This window comes from Suncus etruscus, chromosome 12, assembly GCF_024139225.1.
Source record: "Suncus etruscus isolate mSunEtr1 chromosome 12, mSunEtr1.pri.cur, whole genome shotgun sequence".
NCBI classification, from domain to species: domain Eukaryota; kingdom Metazoa; phylum Chordata; class Mammalia; order Eulipotyphla; family Soricidae; genus Suncus; species Suncus etruscus.
Window position 1 is genome coordinate 40,934,972 of NC_064859.1, and position 18,946 is coordinate 40,953,917.

The 18,946-nt window shown below is 36.8% G+C and overlaps 1 protein-coding gene across 1 annotated transcript in view; it reads left to right on the forward strand.

Annotated features, from left to right (window-relative positions):
• TMEM131 (transmembrane protein 131) overlaps positions 1-18,946 on the forward strand; it is a 195,929-nt gene that overhangs the window by 86,334 nt on the left and 90,649 nt on the right. Inside the window, exon 5 of the mRNA XM_049784899.1 lies at positions 13,445-13,568. Within this exon, the coding sequence (XP_049640856.1) occupies positions 13,445-13,568 (124 nt within the window). The remainder of the gene's footprint in view (positions 1-13,444; positions 13,569-18,946) is intronic.

The window sequence follows — 18,946 nt, forward strand, 5'->3', positions numbered from 1 at the left end:
CCGGCCCCATCTTTTTATAATATCTTTATTTAAATCATTGTGATTTTCAAAATTATTTTTAGTTGGATTTTAGATATACAGTGGTTTAGCACCACCAGTGGCAACCTCCTTCCACCAATATTCCCAGAGTCCATTTCATGCCACCACTCTCCATCATAAGCCTGCCATCATAACAGGCCCATTTTGAATTTAGGTTGTTAAAGTTTGGGTCTCATGATTTTATCATTGCTAATTCTGTGGCTTGGATATTTAGTTCTATCTTTTCTTTACACCACCTCCCCTGTCATTTCACATTTGTGTTTCTCCTTCACTCAGTTTCTTTCTTTTTCCTCACTATACTCTGGAGCAAGAATGTTCTCAACAACTGGGGCAAGAATGTTCTCAACAAAAACCACTGCATTTCTTCATGGCATTATTTTTTTTTATGCCATTACTCTAAAAACTACATATAAGTTATATCATCCTATATTTATCCTTCTTTATTTAACATAGTATCTTCCATTTCATTCATGTTGCAGCAAACTACCTGATTGCATCATCTCTTACAGCTGTATAGTAGATATGCTCCTGCATCTTCATGATCCACTCATCTGTTGTTGTACATCTAGGTTATAGGGGTGGAAATATTTTTGCTCCATTTTTTAGTGGAACAAAATTGTTTTATTGAGGAAATATAAAAGAGAAGAGAGAAATACGGTAAAGTAACAGGTTGTAACACCCACATGAGGGAAGCTACAGAGGCCTTATCCAAGCACCTTCGGCTTGGGACTTTCCATTTAGGTAGGAACCAAGTCCTTGCTAGAGTGTAGTTAAGGAAGAGGGAGCCCTCTGGTGGACATATTTATTCATAGAATTTTATCAAGTGCTGCTTTAAGTCTTAAAAAAAAAAAAAGAAATCTCAGTAGCATCTAGTCAGGGGTGGCAAACAGGACAGGATTTTTACCCTCACTCAAAATGGCAAAAGGCAATATGTGTTTAATATATTATTGTTAAAATTATATGCTTTTGTGTGAGTGTTTTTCTGTTTTGTCAGGTCACTGCGTGGTGTGGCTCACTGACTCTCACAGTTTAAAATTTTGGGTCTTTGTGTCGAACTTGTTCACCATCCCTGAACATGTTGATCAAATAGAGACAATGAGAGTTGACATTTCTTCCCCTTGTTTTACTGTTTATCAAAGTTTTACTAGTTCAAAGTTTGTGTGGGTAGCACGTGCATTTGAATACCTCCTTGGTCCATGTGATAAGAGTATATCCCTCCTGGTAAAGCAAGTCTTTCCAGCATGCGTAGAAGAAATGAAAATGAACATCACTGAGTGTGACCCATAATGCAAAAATAAAAAGTTAAATTCAGGGCCCGGAGAGATAGCACAGCGGCGTTTGCCTTGCAAGCAGCCAATCCAGAACCAAAGGTGGCTGGTTCGAATCCCGGTGTCCCATATGGTCCCCCGTGCCTGCCAGGAGCTGTTTCTGAGCAGACTGCCAGGAGTAACCCCTGAGCAATGCTGGGTGTGGCCCAAAAAACAAACAAACAAACAAAAAAAGTTAAATTCATTGGAGAAGTTGTTTGTATTTTTTTGGTAACTGACTATACAAAGTACTAGATTTTGATTACTATCTGGCCAGAAGTTAGTGTTTTAATAGACCATTTATTTGGTCTCTAGGGCAGTTGCTCACCATTTCTTCAGCTGATACTTGTCATTACATTGCCATCTTCTATGGCTTAAGAAACAAGTCATAAACAATAATATTGCAGCTTTTTTTTTCCAAGCTCACTAATTCATAACTGCTTCTCCTAGTTCTTTTGAGCCTCAGATCTTCCTAAAGTGTAGACAGTATTTCTGCTTTAGCAACACTAGAGAACAGCTGTATGTTTGCTTCAACCTTGTTTATCTTTAAATAATTCACAATGTCCCATTTGGCCCAACTTCTCTTTAAAACAACTGGTAATGGAAACAGGATAGCACTGCCATTTGAAAAATCTTATTTTAAAAAAAGTTTTAAGTTGATAAAATATTAAAAAAATTAAATTTAAAGCATTGTGATTTACAAAGGTATTCATAGTTAAGATTTACAATGTTTCAACACCAATTTCACCATCAGTGTCAATCTCTTTCCACCAATATTCAAAGTCTATCCCATAACATCATCACCAACCCCACCCCAAGCCCACCCCAGATTGCCATCATGACAGGTACCTTTTTAAGTATGGTTGTTAAAGTTTGGGTCTCATAATATGATGAAAAGAAATAAAATAGAGTTGTCAACACTAGCATACCTGGAGTTTTAGTCAAATTGGGGTTTCAGCAGAGAGCTGTAGAGGAGTGGTGAAGTGGCCATTGGTGAAGCGGTGATTGTGGGTGATGAGTGCAGCAGATGTGACTTCAACAAAATGAAGACTTGACCCTCCTTCTCTTCCGAAGATTGCCAGATTTCAGCCGTTTGGCCAGCGTACCCATAATTTTTCACACTTCGGTTTACATTTCTTTTGAGAACAAAATAAGTCTTGGAATAGACTAAATGCAGATATGGCATTGTGTTTGTGGGCATAATTTTGGACTGAAAACTTTTTGTTTTATTTTGAAACTAGTTGTCTAGCCAAACAGGTATACATGCTGCTTATAACAACAACAACAACAAAAACTCAGGTAAAGGTAGTCCCTTTAAATGTCAGACCTCCAATGTGCATATGTATACATTCTCCCAGTTATATTCAAACACTATAATGAAGATGTTGCTATAACGAATTTCAAATTTAATTAAGCTCTCAAATCAAATCTTATATGTGGGGAGAAAATTTATAAGGATGAATGCATGCTTTGCATGTGAGATACCCAGATTTCACTGTGACACTGCAACCAACCCCTTTCCCCTGAAACACCAAGATCACTGCCTTATGGGGTCCAAAAGCAAAACAGAAAGATGAACATATCAGACCTAATTACCTGGATCCTCAGACAAATGTTGGAGATGCCCAAGTGTATGAGGAATGTGATGAAAAGGATTTTCTTTGTGTTGATTTGGAAAATTAAGTGGAACTTTGGTGCGCATCTGACAAGATGCTGAGAGCAGCCTAAATTTTACCAACAACTTAAATCAGCTTAGAAGGAAGAGGACTTTGAGTTTTGTTGACTGATACTTTGGAAGAATGAAATAGTCATGTAGTGTTTAGACATGTCAAATTGCCATCATAACAGGCACCTTTTTAAGTTCGGTTGTTAAAGTTTGGTCTCATGATATGACCGAAATAAAAATAAAATGGAGTTGTCACACAACTGCATTTTCGCGTTGGTAGTCATGTGGTCCAAGAATTCTAAGTCCTATATGTGCTACTGTGGCTTTCATGGGCATGTTTTCAGCTGCCAGGGTTTCCAGAAATAAAAAAAGCAGAGGGAGGTGCCCAGACTCATAAAATGTCGGACACCTGACTTAAAGATAACAAATCAATAAATGTTACTTTGACCCTCTGATTCTACAGAAGCATAGAAAATTAATTTGAGCATTTACTTAACCATTAGTTTTCTATAGCTTAATGTAACTTTTTTCTTCAGGTGCCCAGTTTTATCTCAGGACTCTGTTCATATCAATCACTGAGGGAACCAAGAGACTCGGGGGCAGGTTGATCTGACTGTGCAGAGAGATGTCTGCTCCCTGTGTAAGTCTGTCTCTCTCTCTCTCTGTCTCTCTCTCTCTCTCTGTCCTCCCCCTCCTTCCTCCCCCTTCTCACCTTCTCCTCTCTCCTCCCCCTACCAGGACTGCAATAGCTGGCTGGTAGTCTTCATTAAGATCTTCCTTCTCTTCTTGTTACTCCAAACTCCTTTAAACAACTTACATAGATGACCCCTGTCTTTTGAGGTAGAGTTTATTTCTATAGGGGGTGACCCAGAATCTTTCTAGGAGAAAGGGCAAAGTCAGCCTGAGAAGTACACATGGTGATCTGATCTGTTTTCTTTCAGACTCCTGCTTGTTTCCTTAATCCCAAAGCCCTCTCCTGCAGAAGGTCATCTTCAGTCTTATCTTAAAGGATTTCCCCTATTACCTGTCCAGTCCTCGCTTCTTTACCTTAACTGAAATTGATGGCACTGAGGTAATAGGAAAAATATTAAAAACATTCAAAGGGAGGTAATGAATGACTTTGTTGGCATTTAACTGGCTTGATTGAATTGTAAAGAGCATTCTTGAAGAAAATACATAATCTGTGAGCCTTCAGAGGAACTTTTGTATTTCTGTGTACTGCCAATTCTACTTACACACGCACACACACACACACACACACACACACACACACACACACACGTATATCTTTGAGGAAGAATGTTATCCTTCTCTCTGCAGCTTCATGTCCATAGTTTGAGACCCCAGCTGGATCTGTACCACTTCCTTAGTTCTTTCCTGGTGTTTAGATCATGACCTAGGATTGATGAACTCATAGGGCTAGCTTCTACAAAAGTCTCCATCTGAGGCAAGTGATATTTCACATACTGAGAGTGGTTTTTTGTTTGCTTTTTCTTTTGGGGGGCACAACTGGAGGTGCTCAGAGGTCAGTTCTAGTAGTAGTTCTAGTAGTGGAGGGGTCATGCAATGGGATTGAACCAGAGTTGACCTTATCTCTTACCTTATCTCTTATGATGTCATTCTGACCCCACTGGGGCTTTTTTATTTGAGAACTTCTGAAGTTATTCCACTTATTGCTTCCTAACCCCAAACATGTTGTTAGGAATGTACATCTATACCTCTGGCTGTTCTTATCTCCCAGTGATAGTTCTGTTTGATGATATTTTTTCTTCAAGGTAGATTTTAAAGCACAAATACATTATTGAGGGATGAGGGAGGTGTTGCCCTTGTAGTGACTAGACTATAAGCCATGGAGTGATTTTGGATCAGGTTTTTGCTTCCTTGAGTTCACTTTTAGCAAGAAGTTACGCCATCATTACACTGCATGAGGTCTCAGAAGAGGGATATAACTGGGTGTAGGTCTTAGAAGCACCAGGAAAAGGAATTTTCATGTTCTCATTATAAAGAAATTCTCAAATGAAGTGAAAAGTAAACCTCAATATGTGTGTTAACATGTTGAGAGAGGACAGTAAAGAGTAATTGGTGTACCTGATCATACTTTTGAAATATGGAAAGATGATTTTATTTTATTCTATAAAAAATAAACTATTTAAAATAATTCAAGATGAAGCTATAGAAGAAAATAATAAATTGGTAGTAAGGACTATATTGATCTCTAGTGAGTAGTGCTCAGGATACCATATAATGGGTCAGGTATAATTTGGGTTGGCTTCATGCAAGGCAAGCACTGTACTATCCTCTGTACTGTTTCTTCAGCCCCCAATGAATCAGATTTTGCTGTTGAGTTAGGTAATGAAGACATATTTAAAAAATCAAATGAAGGCATTTGCCATGTCTGCACCCAGCCAGCTCCATAGATTCATTTTGTTCTTGAAAGAGATGTAAACCAAGTGGTGAAAATTTATGGGTACACAGCTAAAAGCTAGCAATCTTGGAAGGAGAAGATGGAAACAATGCCTGCTGGACCCATCACCCACAGTCACCACTTTGCCAATGTCCCTTTTTCACCATTCCTCTACAGCTATCTGCAGAAATACAATCTGACCAAAGCTCCAGGTATGCCAGGCTGATATCACTGGGACTTTTTGGAGTGAGTCAGGGTACCCTTCCTCTCATACTCCCAGAAGACCTGGCAGCCAAATACATGCCCCACAAAAGGCACAATGAATTACTGGACAGTTCCATTTTTTAAAATTTTTGTTTAATACTGTCATCTCCACAGGAACACACCAATTTAGATGCCAGTGTGTATCTGAAATCACCTAAAATTTAGAAACAAATGAAGTAACAGAATGTGCAACTAGCAACGAGAGCTTACTGAACCTTCTGACAATGACTTCATGACCTCATTGGAGATACAATTATTTTTACAAATTTGCTTGTCACAGAAATTTTTCTTTTTTCTCTTCCTTTTTAAAATAATTTTGCTCCCACTATCTTGAAACATGTTTTATGATCAACTATGTCAGCTATGTGATGCATGCTCTTTAAATAAAGTAAATATTTTTTAAAAATCAAGTGAAATAATCTAGTTAGAAATGAGGTTTAAAAAAAGCTTATTAGGGCCCGGAGAAATAGCACAGTGGCATTTGCCCTGCAAGCAGCCGATCCAGGACCAAAGGTGGTTGGTTCGAATCCCGGTGTCCCATATGGTCCCCCGTGCCTGCCAGGAGCTATTTCTGAGCAGATAGCCAGGAGTAACCCCTGAGCACCGCCGGGTGTGGCCCAAAAACAAAACAAAACAAAAAAAAACAAGACTTAGTTCTCTGATATTCTGATTTAGGTAGCATTTATAAAAATACTTTTTAATTTTTAAGCTAAATTGTTGAAGAATTATATCACAATATATAGTTTTTTTTTTAACAGCTACAATTGAATTTGTGTGTGTGTGTGTGTGTGTGTGTTTGTGTGTGTCACACCTGGTGGCGCTCAGAGGTTACTCATGGCTCTGCACTCAGAAATTGCTCCTCGAAGAGCCGGAGTGGTGGCACTAGAGGTAAGGTGTCTGCTTTGCCACCGCTAGCCTAGGACGGACCACGGTTCGATCCCGTGGTGTCCCATATGGTCCCCCAAGCCAGGAGCGACTTCTGAGCGCATAGCCAGGAGTAACCCCTGAGCATCATCGGGTATGGCCCAAAAACAAAAGCAAAAAAAAAAAAAAAAAGAAATTGCTCCTTAAAGGCTCAGAGGACCATATGGGATGCCGAGATTGGAACCACTGTCCATCCTGAATCTGATGCGTGCAAGGCAAACTCCTACAACTGTGCTATCTCTCCATTCCCTCCAATTGAACTTTTTATTTATAAGCAGGTTGTTGCTGTTACTATGTCGTCAGGGTGTTTATAAGAATCCTCTTTGGGACTTGGTGATGGGAATGTAGCACTGGTAAAGGGCGGTAAAGAACTATGTTTTTTAGAGAATTGCTGGATCTTCCTTTGAAAAAAATTAGATGTCTCCCCAACATTTTAACAAAGTATGATTTCACTCTTGAAATTCTGCTCATCAGTTCTTTATGCTCCTTTTCAAATACAAATCAAAGGACTGATGTAGAAGAACAAAAAGAAAAAAAAAAGTTCCCACATAGAAAACTAAAAAAATAGAATCTATTTAAATGTCCAGATATCACCTCATATATTCCTCTTAGTGTAGCTCAAGTTCAGAGTCTGAGGAGTTCCCTGAGTAAGGCACAAGCACAAAGGTTAAATTTGCTAGCCAATATTCAGATTAGAAGTCCAGCAATTGCTGACAAATTCAAGGAACTGATGGAGAGGAATCAGGGAATTGATTGATCTTTTTCTTCTTGGCCACATTGTAAAGAAATATAACATGGATTAGTAGAAAAGCTAAACAGCTTACCAAATTAAGATAAAGCACAAAGAAAACCTTGCCCAGTTATTCTAGAAATCGCCTTCTCAAGATGTGAGCTGAGAGCTGCTGGTAGAATAAGTCCTATTTCTTTCTACCTCTTTGCTACAGTGAAGTCACACAGCAAATTTGCATGTCAAGAGCCCATTCTCCTAAGCAGATGCTAATACAAATGAAACACACACATACACAAATGAAAAACAAGAGCAACAAAAAAAAAATTTTTTTTTTTTGGTTTTTGGGTCACACCCGGCAGCACTTGGGTTCCTCCTGGCTCCTCACTCAGAAATCACTCCTGGCAGGCTTGGGGGACCATATGGGATGCCGGGATTCGAACCATCGTCCTTCTGCATGCGAGGCAAACCTCCATGCTATCTCTCTGGTCCTCAAGAGCAACAAAATTATCCAAATATACTATATGTATAATTCCCTAAAATCAAACCCAGGGAGACAGATCACAGAAAACATCAGCAGTAGGAGGCCAGTGAGGAACATTTCTTCTCACAATGGTATCTCATTCTCCATGTTCAATGGATGAACTGGCCATACACCCTACATACTTTGGCTTCTCCTCTAAAAATGCTAATAACTGGTTACATACTCTCTTCAAGGATAAACATCCCTACCTTCTAAGAGATTAAGCCCATAGTTATTTTCATAAATAGTCCTGAAGACCTTTTTATTTTTTTTTACAAAGACAGTTCCTGTAAATTTAAGAAGACAGACCTTGGCTCTATTTTCCTTCCATATAGTTAAGGGATCTTAAACTGAGACCAAATTGACCTGAACTTTTTTAAAGAAAAATGTTGGGGAAGGAGAGGAAGATCTAGATGGTACACATACAGATCTGTTTATAAAATGAACGTAGATTCTCACTAGATACATCTATTGGTTTGAAGTCGTAGATATTTGCCAGCCAAAGGAAGCATCATCTCTCCTGCCGTTCCTCACTATATCTGTTTCATCTCCAAGAACTCAGATGAAAAATTAAAGCCTGACTAAGTAATTCTTGAAAAGTGATGATACAAATGATATCTATACAGATTCTGTAATGCCATCTTCAAGTGCCAACTGCTTTCATTTAAAGCCAAACTGTCTCCATTCTATTTAAAATTATTTTTTGAGGCACTGGGGAAAGAAATTTAGTTACTCATTAACGTAAAAAAAATAAGCATAGTCAACATCCTTTCCCATATGACAATGCCACAAAATAATCTTAAGAAAAAACTTTGGAGGGGGGCAGAGCGATAGCACAGTGATAAGCATTTGCCTTGTACACGTCCGATCCAGTTCGGATCTTGGTTTTACCCCTCCGGCATCCCATCTCTCCTGAGCCAGGAGCTATTTCTGAGCACATAGCCAGGAGTAACCCCTGAGCATCACAGGGTGTGGGCCAAAAAGAAAAAAAAAAAAGACTTTTTAAAAATATATTAACACTCCAATCACTTTTTTGTACCATATGAAGATGACTTGTTTCAGATTTCCCTTATTATTCCTCATCTGGTCCTTAAATTTATGATGAGATTTGTTGTTTTCTTTTAGGGTAAAAACCACTATACTTAAAGGAAAGCTATACCAGGCTCTTGCATAAGAGAGTATGAGTACCTGTATGAGTACCATGCAGCCTCACTTCTAATGGTGGGCTACAACATCATCCACAAGACTACATGAAAGAGACACTATTAACTAAGATTCAGTACCGATAGATAAAAGTATCAACTGTAAAAATATGGCAGCATTATTATGTTGCTAGCTCAAATACATGCACTTGACAAATGCCTTTCAGTTCATTTAAGCAACTCACATAGCAAAACCATTTTGACTTCCTCTGGTCACTCTAAAACAGAAGAATGCTTTATTTCACTTGCGTTGCTTAACAATTAGGGAGTGGCATTACCTTGCGATGTATTTCATCATTGTTACCATGACATTATTTTTACATTTAGTGTGTATGAAATATAATGTACACAAAGAAAAATTCATGATAGATGTGTAGTTTTACGCCATCCAGCTAGATATTATTCTTATGTATTTTAATATATATGTATATATGTAAGCATATAAATTATATCATGAGATCATTCTTCCCATCTTATTGAGCTATAATTGACATATAGCATTCTGTAGGTTCAAAGTGCACAAGTGTTTAGTTTGATGTTTCTGTAGTGAAATATATATATTAATACTGTGTACGTAACCAACATAAGTTAACACCTGTATCATATCACATAATTACTCTTTTTATATCGTAAGATCATTTAAATTTGTTCTCCTAGAACCTTTAAGAATATAATGCAGCATTATTAACTATAATCATTATACACTAGATCTTCAGAATTTGTATAAATTTGTACTCTTTTTTTTTTTTTTTTGGTTTTTGGTTTTTGGGCCACACCCGGCAGTGCTCAGGGGTTACTCCTGGCTGTCTGCTCAGAAATAGCTCCTGGCAGGCACGGGGGACCATATGGGACACCGGGATTCGAACCAACCACCTTTGGTTCTGGATCGGCTGCTTGCAAGGCAAACGCCGCTGAGCTATCTCTCTGGGCCCAAAAATTGCCTTTGGCTTGGGGGGACCATATGGGACGCCAGGGGATCGAACTGTGGTCCTTCCTTGGCTAGCGCTTGCAAGGCAGACACCTTACCTCTAGCGCCACCTCGCCAGCCAATTTGTACTCTTTGGCCAATGTTTTCCTTATCTCCCCAGCCACTGATACTACTCTACTCTATGTGTTTGCTTTATTTATATTTGAACATAAAAGTATTTGTCTATTGTTACTTAGCCTGTTGTCCTCAGCTGCATTTGCATATCAGTATTTTTTGCATAGTTTAATAATATTTATTGTGTGGATGTACCACATTTTTTATATCCATTATTAACACCACCTACTTAATGTAGGTGGTGTGCATAACTTGAGTAGTATCATCATTTCTATAAACATGGGAAAAAGTTTTTAATTTATGATTGCTGAATCATTTAATAGTTCCTTTTTTACTTATTTTATTCTCCATGATTTGCAATTTTAAAATACTGTCCATGATAGGGTTTCTTGAATACATCATTCCAACACTAGAGCTCCCCTACCAGAGGATCCATGTCTCTCCATCATTTTTGAGGAAACTCTATAACTTTTTCATATTTACTATATAGTTCATTCTATTGCTTATCTTTCTAAAAGCTATTTTTATCATTTCCCTTTTTTCTCCTTTCCTTTTCTTTTTTTCCTTTCATTCCCTTCCCTCGCTCTTTCTACCTTTTTTCTTCCACCTTCCTTTTTCCCTTCTACTCTTGTTTATAGGGCTCTATGTTATTTCTAAACTCAGCATATCTACTCTTTTATCTACTAACTCTATTTGGGAGTACTGGTAGCACTCTATCACCAAAAACAGTCTTACCACCAGTCAGCCCTACTGTGAAATCTTACAGGTTTTCTGATGGTTTATGAACTACCATGAGAATTTCTTTGGCATATAAACCCAGGAGTGGAATTGCATAAGCCATATGTATGAGTACAAATCATATTTCTGGGTATTACCTCATTATTCTTGTCAGTGACTTGCCATTCTATTCCTGAGATTCATGTCTGAATGTTTCTGTATTTGTAATAATAATTTCAACATAAAAATGAGTAGTGCTATGCTAATAGTAGTAGTAGTACTCAATGCTAGTATGTCGCTGGTATTCATCTTTGTATATACTTACTGGTATTTTTTTTTCTTCTGTCACTTATGCTTTCGCAGTTTTTCTTTTGAGATTCTTTAATTTTATTTTTTGACATTCCTTTCATTGTCTAGGAATAATCCTAAGGTCTAAAATGATATTTAGATATTACATGTATATTTTTTAATGCATCCCTTGTTTTTTTAAAACTTTATTTATTGATTGATTGGTTGTTGGGCCACACCCAGTGGCATGCATGGGTAACTCCTGGCTCTGTATTCAGAAATCAACCCTGGCAGGCTGGGGGACTATATGGGATGCCAAAAATCAAACTGGGTTCATCCCGAGTCAGCCACATGCAATACAAACGTCCTACCACTGTGCTGTCTCTTCGGCCCCACCTTTGTTTTAAAGATGCTATAAATTACTAGCACAATTAAGTGATTAGAGAACACTAAAAATAATTTATATGCATTATTATCAAATGCTGTGGCAAGTAGGAAACCTATACTTATAAAATTAGGTATGTAGTTATAGTCTATGAACTAAAGAGATTTCACTTTTAAGAAACTATCATATGAATGTCAAAGACATTCGGTGTCTCTTTTTATTAATTTTGTTCTTGGGCCACAACCGGTGATGCTCAGGGGGTTTCTCATGGCTATGTGCTCAGAAATCGCTCCTGGCTTGGAGGACCAGATGGGACGCCAGGGATCTACAAGAGGTCTGTCCTAGGTCAGCCATATGCAAGGCAAACGCCCTACTGATGCGCCACTGCTCCAGCCCCAACATTCAGTGTTTCTTACACTGAGTGTGTTTGCTAGTTTTCCTCTGAGAAGAAGCATAATACTTAACTGAAAGTTTCTGGACAGGTTAACTCATGAAATAGATGGTCTGGATTGAAATTTAAGATCTAAGTATAAGTTTGGATAAGTTAATTAACTTTTCTGCCCATCAGCAGAATATCCTAATAATAATAATAATAATATCCTAACTCATAAAGAATAACTGCTCACATAACTTGACCATTCAATTTTTCATTCTAAATAGAAGGGTTTATATCAGTGGTATTAGGGGAGAGGACATGTGTTAGAATTAGTAGGAAGAAAAGGATGAATTACAAAAAGAAATAAAGGTTCTGATCATTTTGTTTGTTGCCTGCTTTCTGTCTAGATTATGTTATCCAAGTGGAGCCTTAATATTTTTAAAATAATTTTTATTTTGACCAAAGTGAATTACAAATCTTACACCGTAATAATTTAGGTACATAGTGACATTGAATCAGGGACATTCCCACCACCAATATTGTCCCCCTCCACCCCTGTTCCCAGCATGCATCCCATATTCCCCTGCCTTTGCCACCCCAGGCCGCTAGTATAAGTTGTCCCCTCTGTGTCTGCTTGTTGTAGATTGGGTATTGATTCTGTTGTCGTTGGCTTTGGATTTAGTGTTTAAGTCTGATCATTTTTATTTCTACTCGATGTTCATATGACTGTTTGGTCTTGGTATCCTCCATTATTTCTCCCTCAATTTGTAAGGCAGAACAAGATGGTTCAAGTTATGTGGTTCTATTTGAAGGAAAGAACAAAAGTGTGTGGGGGGAGGCAAAAATCAAATAAGCAAAAAATGAGAAGAGTCCTTCTAGAGGCTGTAAATATCAATTTAAGAAAAGAAAGGGAAAAGGAAAAAAAAACATAACAATACAAAAAAAAATCAAACAAAAACCCTGAAAAGCATCACAGCAATAAAGACAACAACCAAACAATAACCACAGTCCCAAAATAAAAACAAAACAAAGCACAAAAAAAACAAGTAACACCAACAATAACAAAAAATTAATTTGTACCCTTTTTTTTGCATAGGCACATTAAATATTGGGGAGATTAGAAAGGGAATTCCTTTGGCCTAAGAGATACTGGGTTTCTCCGCTCTTGAAGTATACTGTCATGGGTATAACTACAAGCTCTATACATGCTCTTTTACTCTCCCCTAGGACCTTTTGTGATGTCTGGAAACTTTCTGCTCAGTCATGTATGATAAAATCAGGCCTCTGTAACTAGAGATCTTGGTATTTGCACAGGTCATAGGATGGAGCCTAGGATGGAGTCTTTCTTTACGGTTCTAGAATTTATTTTATTCCAGCAGCTGTTTTAGTGTGTCACTTTATAAATACCATTCAATAAATATTTGTTCAATATTATTTTTTGTAATTTTAAATAACCAATTAAATATTCTTGAGTAAATGTTTGTCTAGATTTTTGGTTATTTTTATTTTAACAACTAGAAATGAACTCAACTAAAATGGTCTTTGAACTATTTTGTGATAAATTTTCTTTTGTTTTATAGGCCAGTTGGAATGCCAAAAATGGAAAAAGTTTACTTACATAATCCTAGTTCTGAAGAAACTATTACTTTAATATCAATATCTGCTACAACGTCACATTTTCATGCATCTTTTTTCCAAAATAGGGTAAGTTTCTTTGCTACAAATTTTTTTCGGTTTGAAATTGAAACATCTAGATTTTTATTGATATTAATTAATTTCACTGTGATTAAGACATGATTTGAATGTTTTTATGCTCTAAGCTTTCAGTTTTTCCTATTTTCAAGATTATCACTTTTGATATTTCAACATGAAACACTTAATCTATCAACTTTGAACTTTTAGCACTCTGAAAATTGTAGCATTTATATATTCAATTATTTTCTTTTGCTTCTTAATCTTAGATAATTGTTTTGTTTAATCTTAGATAATTTTTAATGTTATATTGGTTTTCTGTTGCTGCATAATAAATAATACAAATAGAGCGACTTGAAATACATCACAGACATCAGTCATAAGTTAAATAGATTCTTCGTTTAGAGTAGCATAAGTCTGTAATAATAGTTTTCTGTTGACTGAAGCTTTACTAGAATCTAAGGTGAAATTCATTTCCATGTTTCTTCAAGTTTTTTAAATTCAGTTTCTTGTGATTTCAGAACTAACGGCCTGCATTTAATTGCTGGGTGTTGGTGAGAGAGGGGCTTCTTCCCATTTCTTGAGATAACCACATTTCTTGTCTCTCACTGTCTTGAAGCCAGCAGTAGTCATGTTATGTCTCCCTCATGTTTCAGGAGTCTTCCTTTTCTGCCACCAATGGAGAAAATTCTTTAATCATGTCATTGGATTAGAACTATCTGGGTGTTTCCTTTTTAATAAACTATCAACAGTTTGAGTCAACTGTCTAATAATAGCCTCAGTTGTGTAAGGTTAATAATAATCATCACATGCTGGTATCTCTTTATAGTCACAACCTTACAAATAAGATCAGACCAGTATGTTTTAGGGGCTATTTTATGGCTCTACATACCACAAGTAGTAATCTTATTTGGGGTCTTTGTGGTTCAAACACATTTTAGGATTTTCCTTGTTTCTGTGAAAAACATGTTGGAATTGTATCAAGTAGATGACTTTCGATAATATGAGCACATTAAAAACATGGATTCCTTTTATTAACAGTATTGTAAACCACAGTGTCTAAAAGGAACAAAGGAGAGAGTGGGTAAAAGAAAAATGTCGGGGCCGGGAAGGTGGCGCTACAGGTTAGGTGTCTGCCTTGCAAGCGGATGGACTGCGGTTCGATCCCCCGGTGTCCCATATGGTCCCCCCAAGCCAGGGGTGATTTCTGAGCGCATAGCCAGGAGTAACCCCTGAGCATCAAACGGGTGTGGCCCAAAAACCAAAAAAAAAAAAAAAAAAAGAAAAATGTCTTCCAGATAGACAGCAGAGAGGGTCGGAGAGGGAAACTGGGGACATTGGTGACATGAAATGCGCTTTGGTGAAGGGTTGGACATTGTATGACTGAAATTCAATCATGAACAACTTTGTATCTTATGGTGAGTCAATTTAAAATGTATTAAAAATAAAAAACATGTATGGGGCCGGTGCAGTGGTGCAAGCACACACTAACTAACCAACCAGCTAACGAACTAACTAACTAACTAACGAACCAACCAACCAACCAACCAACCTAGGACGACTGCGGTTTGATCCCTTGCGTCCCAAATGGTCCCCCAATCTAGGAGCCATTTCTGAGCGAATAGCCAGGAGTAACCCCTGAGTGTCACTGGGTGTGGCCCAATAAAACAAACAAAAAAAAAAACCCAAACATTTATTCAGCTTGTTTTTCGATCTGTGTTCTCCTTGAACATTTATCTCTTGCTTATTTTTTATGTCTCTTTGCTTGCATTTGTAAACTCATGTTTTCTCTTGAATAATTATTTCTTTTTTCCTTGCCCTCACTTCATATCTTTCTAAGTAATTTTCATTCAATAAAAACTATTTTACTTCACTTTACAAATCACATACACATTCATCTGAACAGCATGTCCTTCCAATTTATTGTATATCTTTATCAATATTTTATTGTCATTTTACAACTGTTTCATCTGCTTGGTTAAATTACTAACTATATTATTGTTTTTTATGCTGTCGTAATCAAATCTGTTTTACTGTCCACATGTAGAAATACAACTGGTTTGTGCATGTTGATTTCATATCCTTTAAATTTCACTGATTTATTAGTTACAACTCTTTGTTGCATCTTTATAGTTTTTGTGGTATAATAGCATATTGCTTGCAAGTTGCAAGTTTTATGTGTTCCTTTCTGATCCTGATCCTTTAAAAATGTCTTTATTGTCTTAAATTCTCAAACTAGCTGTCCTCAGACTTTGATGAATATAGACGAATGTATTCATCCTGTCTTGTTCCCAACCTTAGAGGAAAAACTTTTTTTGAGTATGTTGAAATTATCATATAATTTTTATTTCATTCTACTAATGTAATATTATTTCTCATTAATATCCTCTGTAAGCTCTTCTTTCCATTTTAACAATAAATTCTAGTTGGCCATGGTATATAATCCTTTTCAGCATTTTGTTGAATTTGGTTTGCTAAATCTTTGAGAAAGATGATCATGTATTTATTTTAATTGATTTGCCATTGGTGAGGAGAGATTCTGTGTTCATAAGTTTTTAGTGCTGATTTAGTCATTTTTTTTAAATACTGTGCTTTACAAAGTTGTTTATAATATAGTTTTATCTCTTTAATGTTCTAATATCAGTTCAACCACCAGTGTGACCTTTCCATCAATGTCCCAATTTTCCACCCTCCTTCTAAACCTGCCTCCTTAGCAGGAACAAACAACTTTTATATTGCTTGTTCCAAAAATATGACAAATAGAATTATCCAAACATAGATCAATAAAAATTAACTTGTGATAATTGTTTTATCTCACAATAGTGATAATAAAGTAATTAAAATCTGAGGATATATCAGCTGGTTGGTGCTAGTTGAGTCTTTTATGTTATTTTCATTTATTGAACTTTGTGGGTTTCCATACAACTTTCCCATCAAAAGTGTGTGCCTGCTGGGCTATCAATACTATAGATGTTACACAGCCACATGTGTTGCCCTATGCTCCAGAAACTGGAACTGTTATATTTTGGTACCTTGATGAGTTCAGTTATGGAGCTGAGCCATTTATATCCTGGAGGATATTGGGTGTGGGTGGAGGCTGCTGGGCATTCCATCAGGGAGGGAAATCTGTCCACCTCCAGTTTGAGAAGTACATATAGTTCTCAGTCCAAGAGATCATCTTTCTGGGACAATTTGGCAACTTAGCAGCTTGATCTGATTCAGTTTTCTTAAGTCAATATTGATGTATCCATATTTTCTGTTTGATCCTTATTTTGTCTTTCTAGTGCATATTTTCCAATGTACTTATATTTTATTCACTGATTTGGTATATCATTTTTCAAACTAGTTTTGTGATCCTATTATGTACTTCACTAATAATTCTATTTCAATTGAAATTATTTCTCTTCATTTCTGAATGAAAGCTTTACTGGGTGAAATATTCTTGCCAAAGCATTTATTTTGTTGCTTTTTTTTTTCACTTTTTCCCACCACTATCTTCAGACCTGAAAGGTTGCTTGTGATAAATCTGCTGTAAATCGTAAGATGCTTCTTTGTATGTAATTTCCTTTTTTTGATCCTTTTGTGGCTTTCACTCTCTCTATTTGTGGTTTTCATAATTGTGACTAGGATGTGCCTTGAGTGCTTTTATTTGGGTCTCTTTTAGCTGGTACTTTTTGGGTGTCCAAGGATGTGGTTGCTTGCACTCTTCAGCTCTGGGAACTTCTCAGCAATGTTTTTGTTTACTGCTGATTTCTCATGAGTGTTTTCTTCCTGGGTCTCTCAGACTCCAGTGATTCTTACGTTGTTTCTATTGAATTTATCCCAAGATTCTATTATGCTTGCTTATTTTGAGGATTGTTTCCTTTGGTGTTTTGTTTTGTTTTGTTTTGTTGTTTTTTGGTTCCAGAGGCTTTTGGGGGTTACTCCTGGCTCAGCTCTCAGAAATCGCTCCTGGTAGGCTCGGGTGACCACATCGGATGCTGGGAATCCAACCAGAGTCTGTCCAGGATTGGCTACATGCAAGGCAAATGCCCTACCACTGTGCTACTGCTCTGGCCCTAATGTTTATTTTAAGGCTCTTTCCCAACCTATCCTGTTATTTCAAGGTATTGTGCAGCTCATCTTCCAGCTAACTGATTCTGTCCTCAGCAGTTATTACTGTGCTAGTGAGACTTTCCAATGAGTTTTTCATTTTGTCTACCAAGGTTTTCAGTCCTGTTATTTCTGTTTTAAGTATTTTTATTTCTACTTTTATAACCTCTTGAGTCTTATTGACTGTTCTTTCCATAGTTTCTTTGGGTTCTTTGAACATCCTCAAACTTTCTAAAGTCTTTATCAGAGATGCTACATTAGGTGGCTGATGTTAAGTCAGGTCTTCAGAACTATCATCTTTATTCATTAAGCATGGTGAAGTTCTGCATTATTTCCCCCATTGTAACTGTTGCCATGTGATGGTGTATTTATGTGTTGTGCTAGGGTTTGTTGACTAAAAGAAATGCACAACTATGCAGCCTGGCATGGGAGGATGGAAAGGAGGGAAATAAGTTATTCCTGGCAGGCTTTTGGGTTGCTGGGGATTAAGGTCAGGTCATCCATGTGCAAGGCAAACACCCTACCCACTGTGCTATTGCTCCAACCCCCCTAATTTTTTTAATTTCTCAAAGAAATATAGATTACTATTAAGGCTTTCTTTCAAAATAAGCATGTCATACTATAAATTTCCTTCCTCATAGTGCTTTATTTACTGCCAACAAATTTATTTTGTTGTGTTGTCATTTTTGATCAAAATATTTTAAAATTTTCCTTATGACTAACCCTCTGGCCAGTAGGTTATTTGTTTATATGTTTAATTTAAAACTATATAGTTATCTATTCAATGTATGGCTGTTAATAATTTTCATCCCGGTTGTGCTTTCTGTTGTTTACAGTTTCCAAATATTCTATTTAGCTACACTGCACCTTTAACAATATGTAAAATGACAGCTGAATTCATCTTGTCCTCTATATTTAGTTCTTTCCTTGGAGTTTATGGTCTTTTCTAGGTTTGATGTGCACAGAGAAAAGCTATGATTTTGTAGATGGTTCTTCGTGTTGATAATAATATAGGAGAATTGCTCTTTATCACTTCCTTAAGGCAAAAATCTAATCTCAATCAGTGTCTTATATTCTTATGTAATTTGGGGGACATTTTTAGATTTCTAGCCATGCAGGCAGAGGTTAATAATGTTAAATATTAAAATGAATTTTGATGTAGTCATAGTAGCAGCTGCAGACTCAAATTTAATTTTGTGGCCTTAATTTGTTGTAATAGAATTTATTTTGCTAACTACAGTGGCATTTTCAGGTTTCAAATGGTAATAATAGTGAGTTTGTATATATGATATCATTCA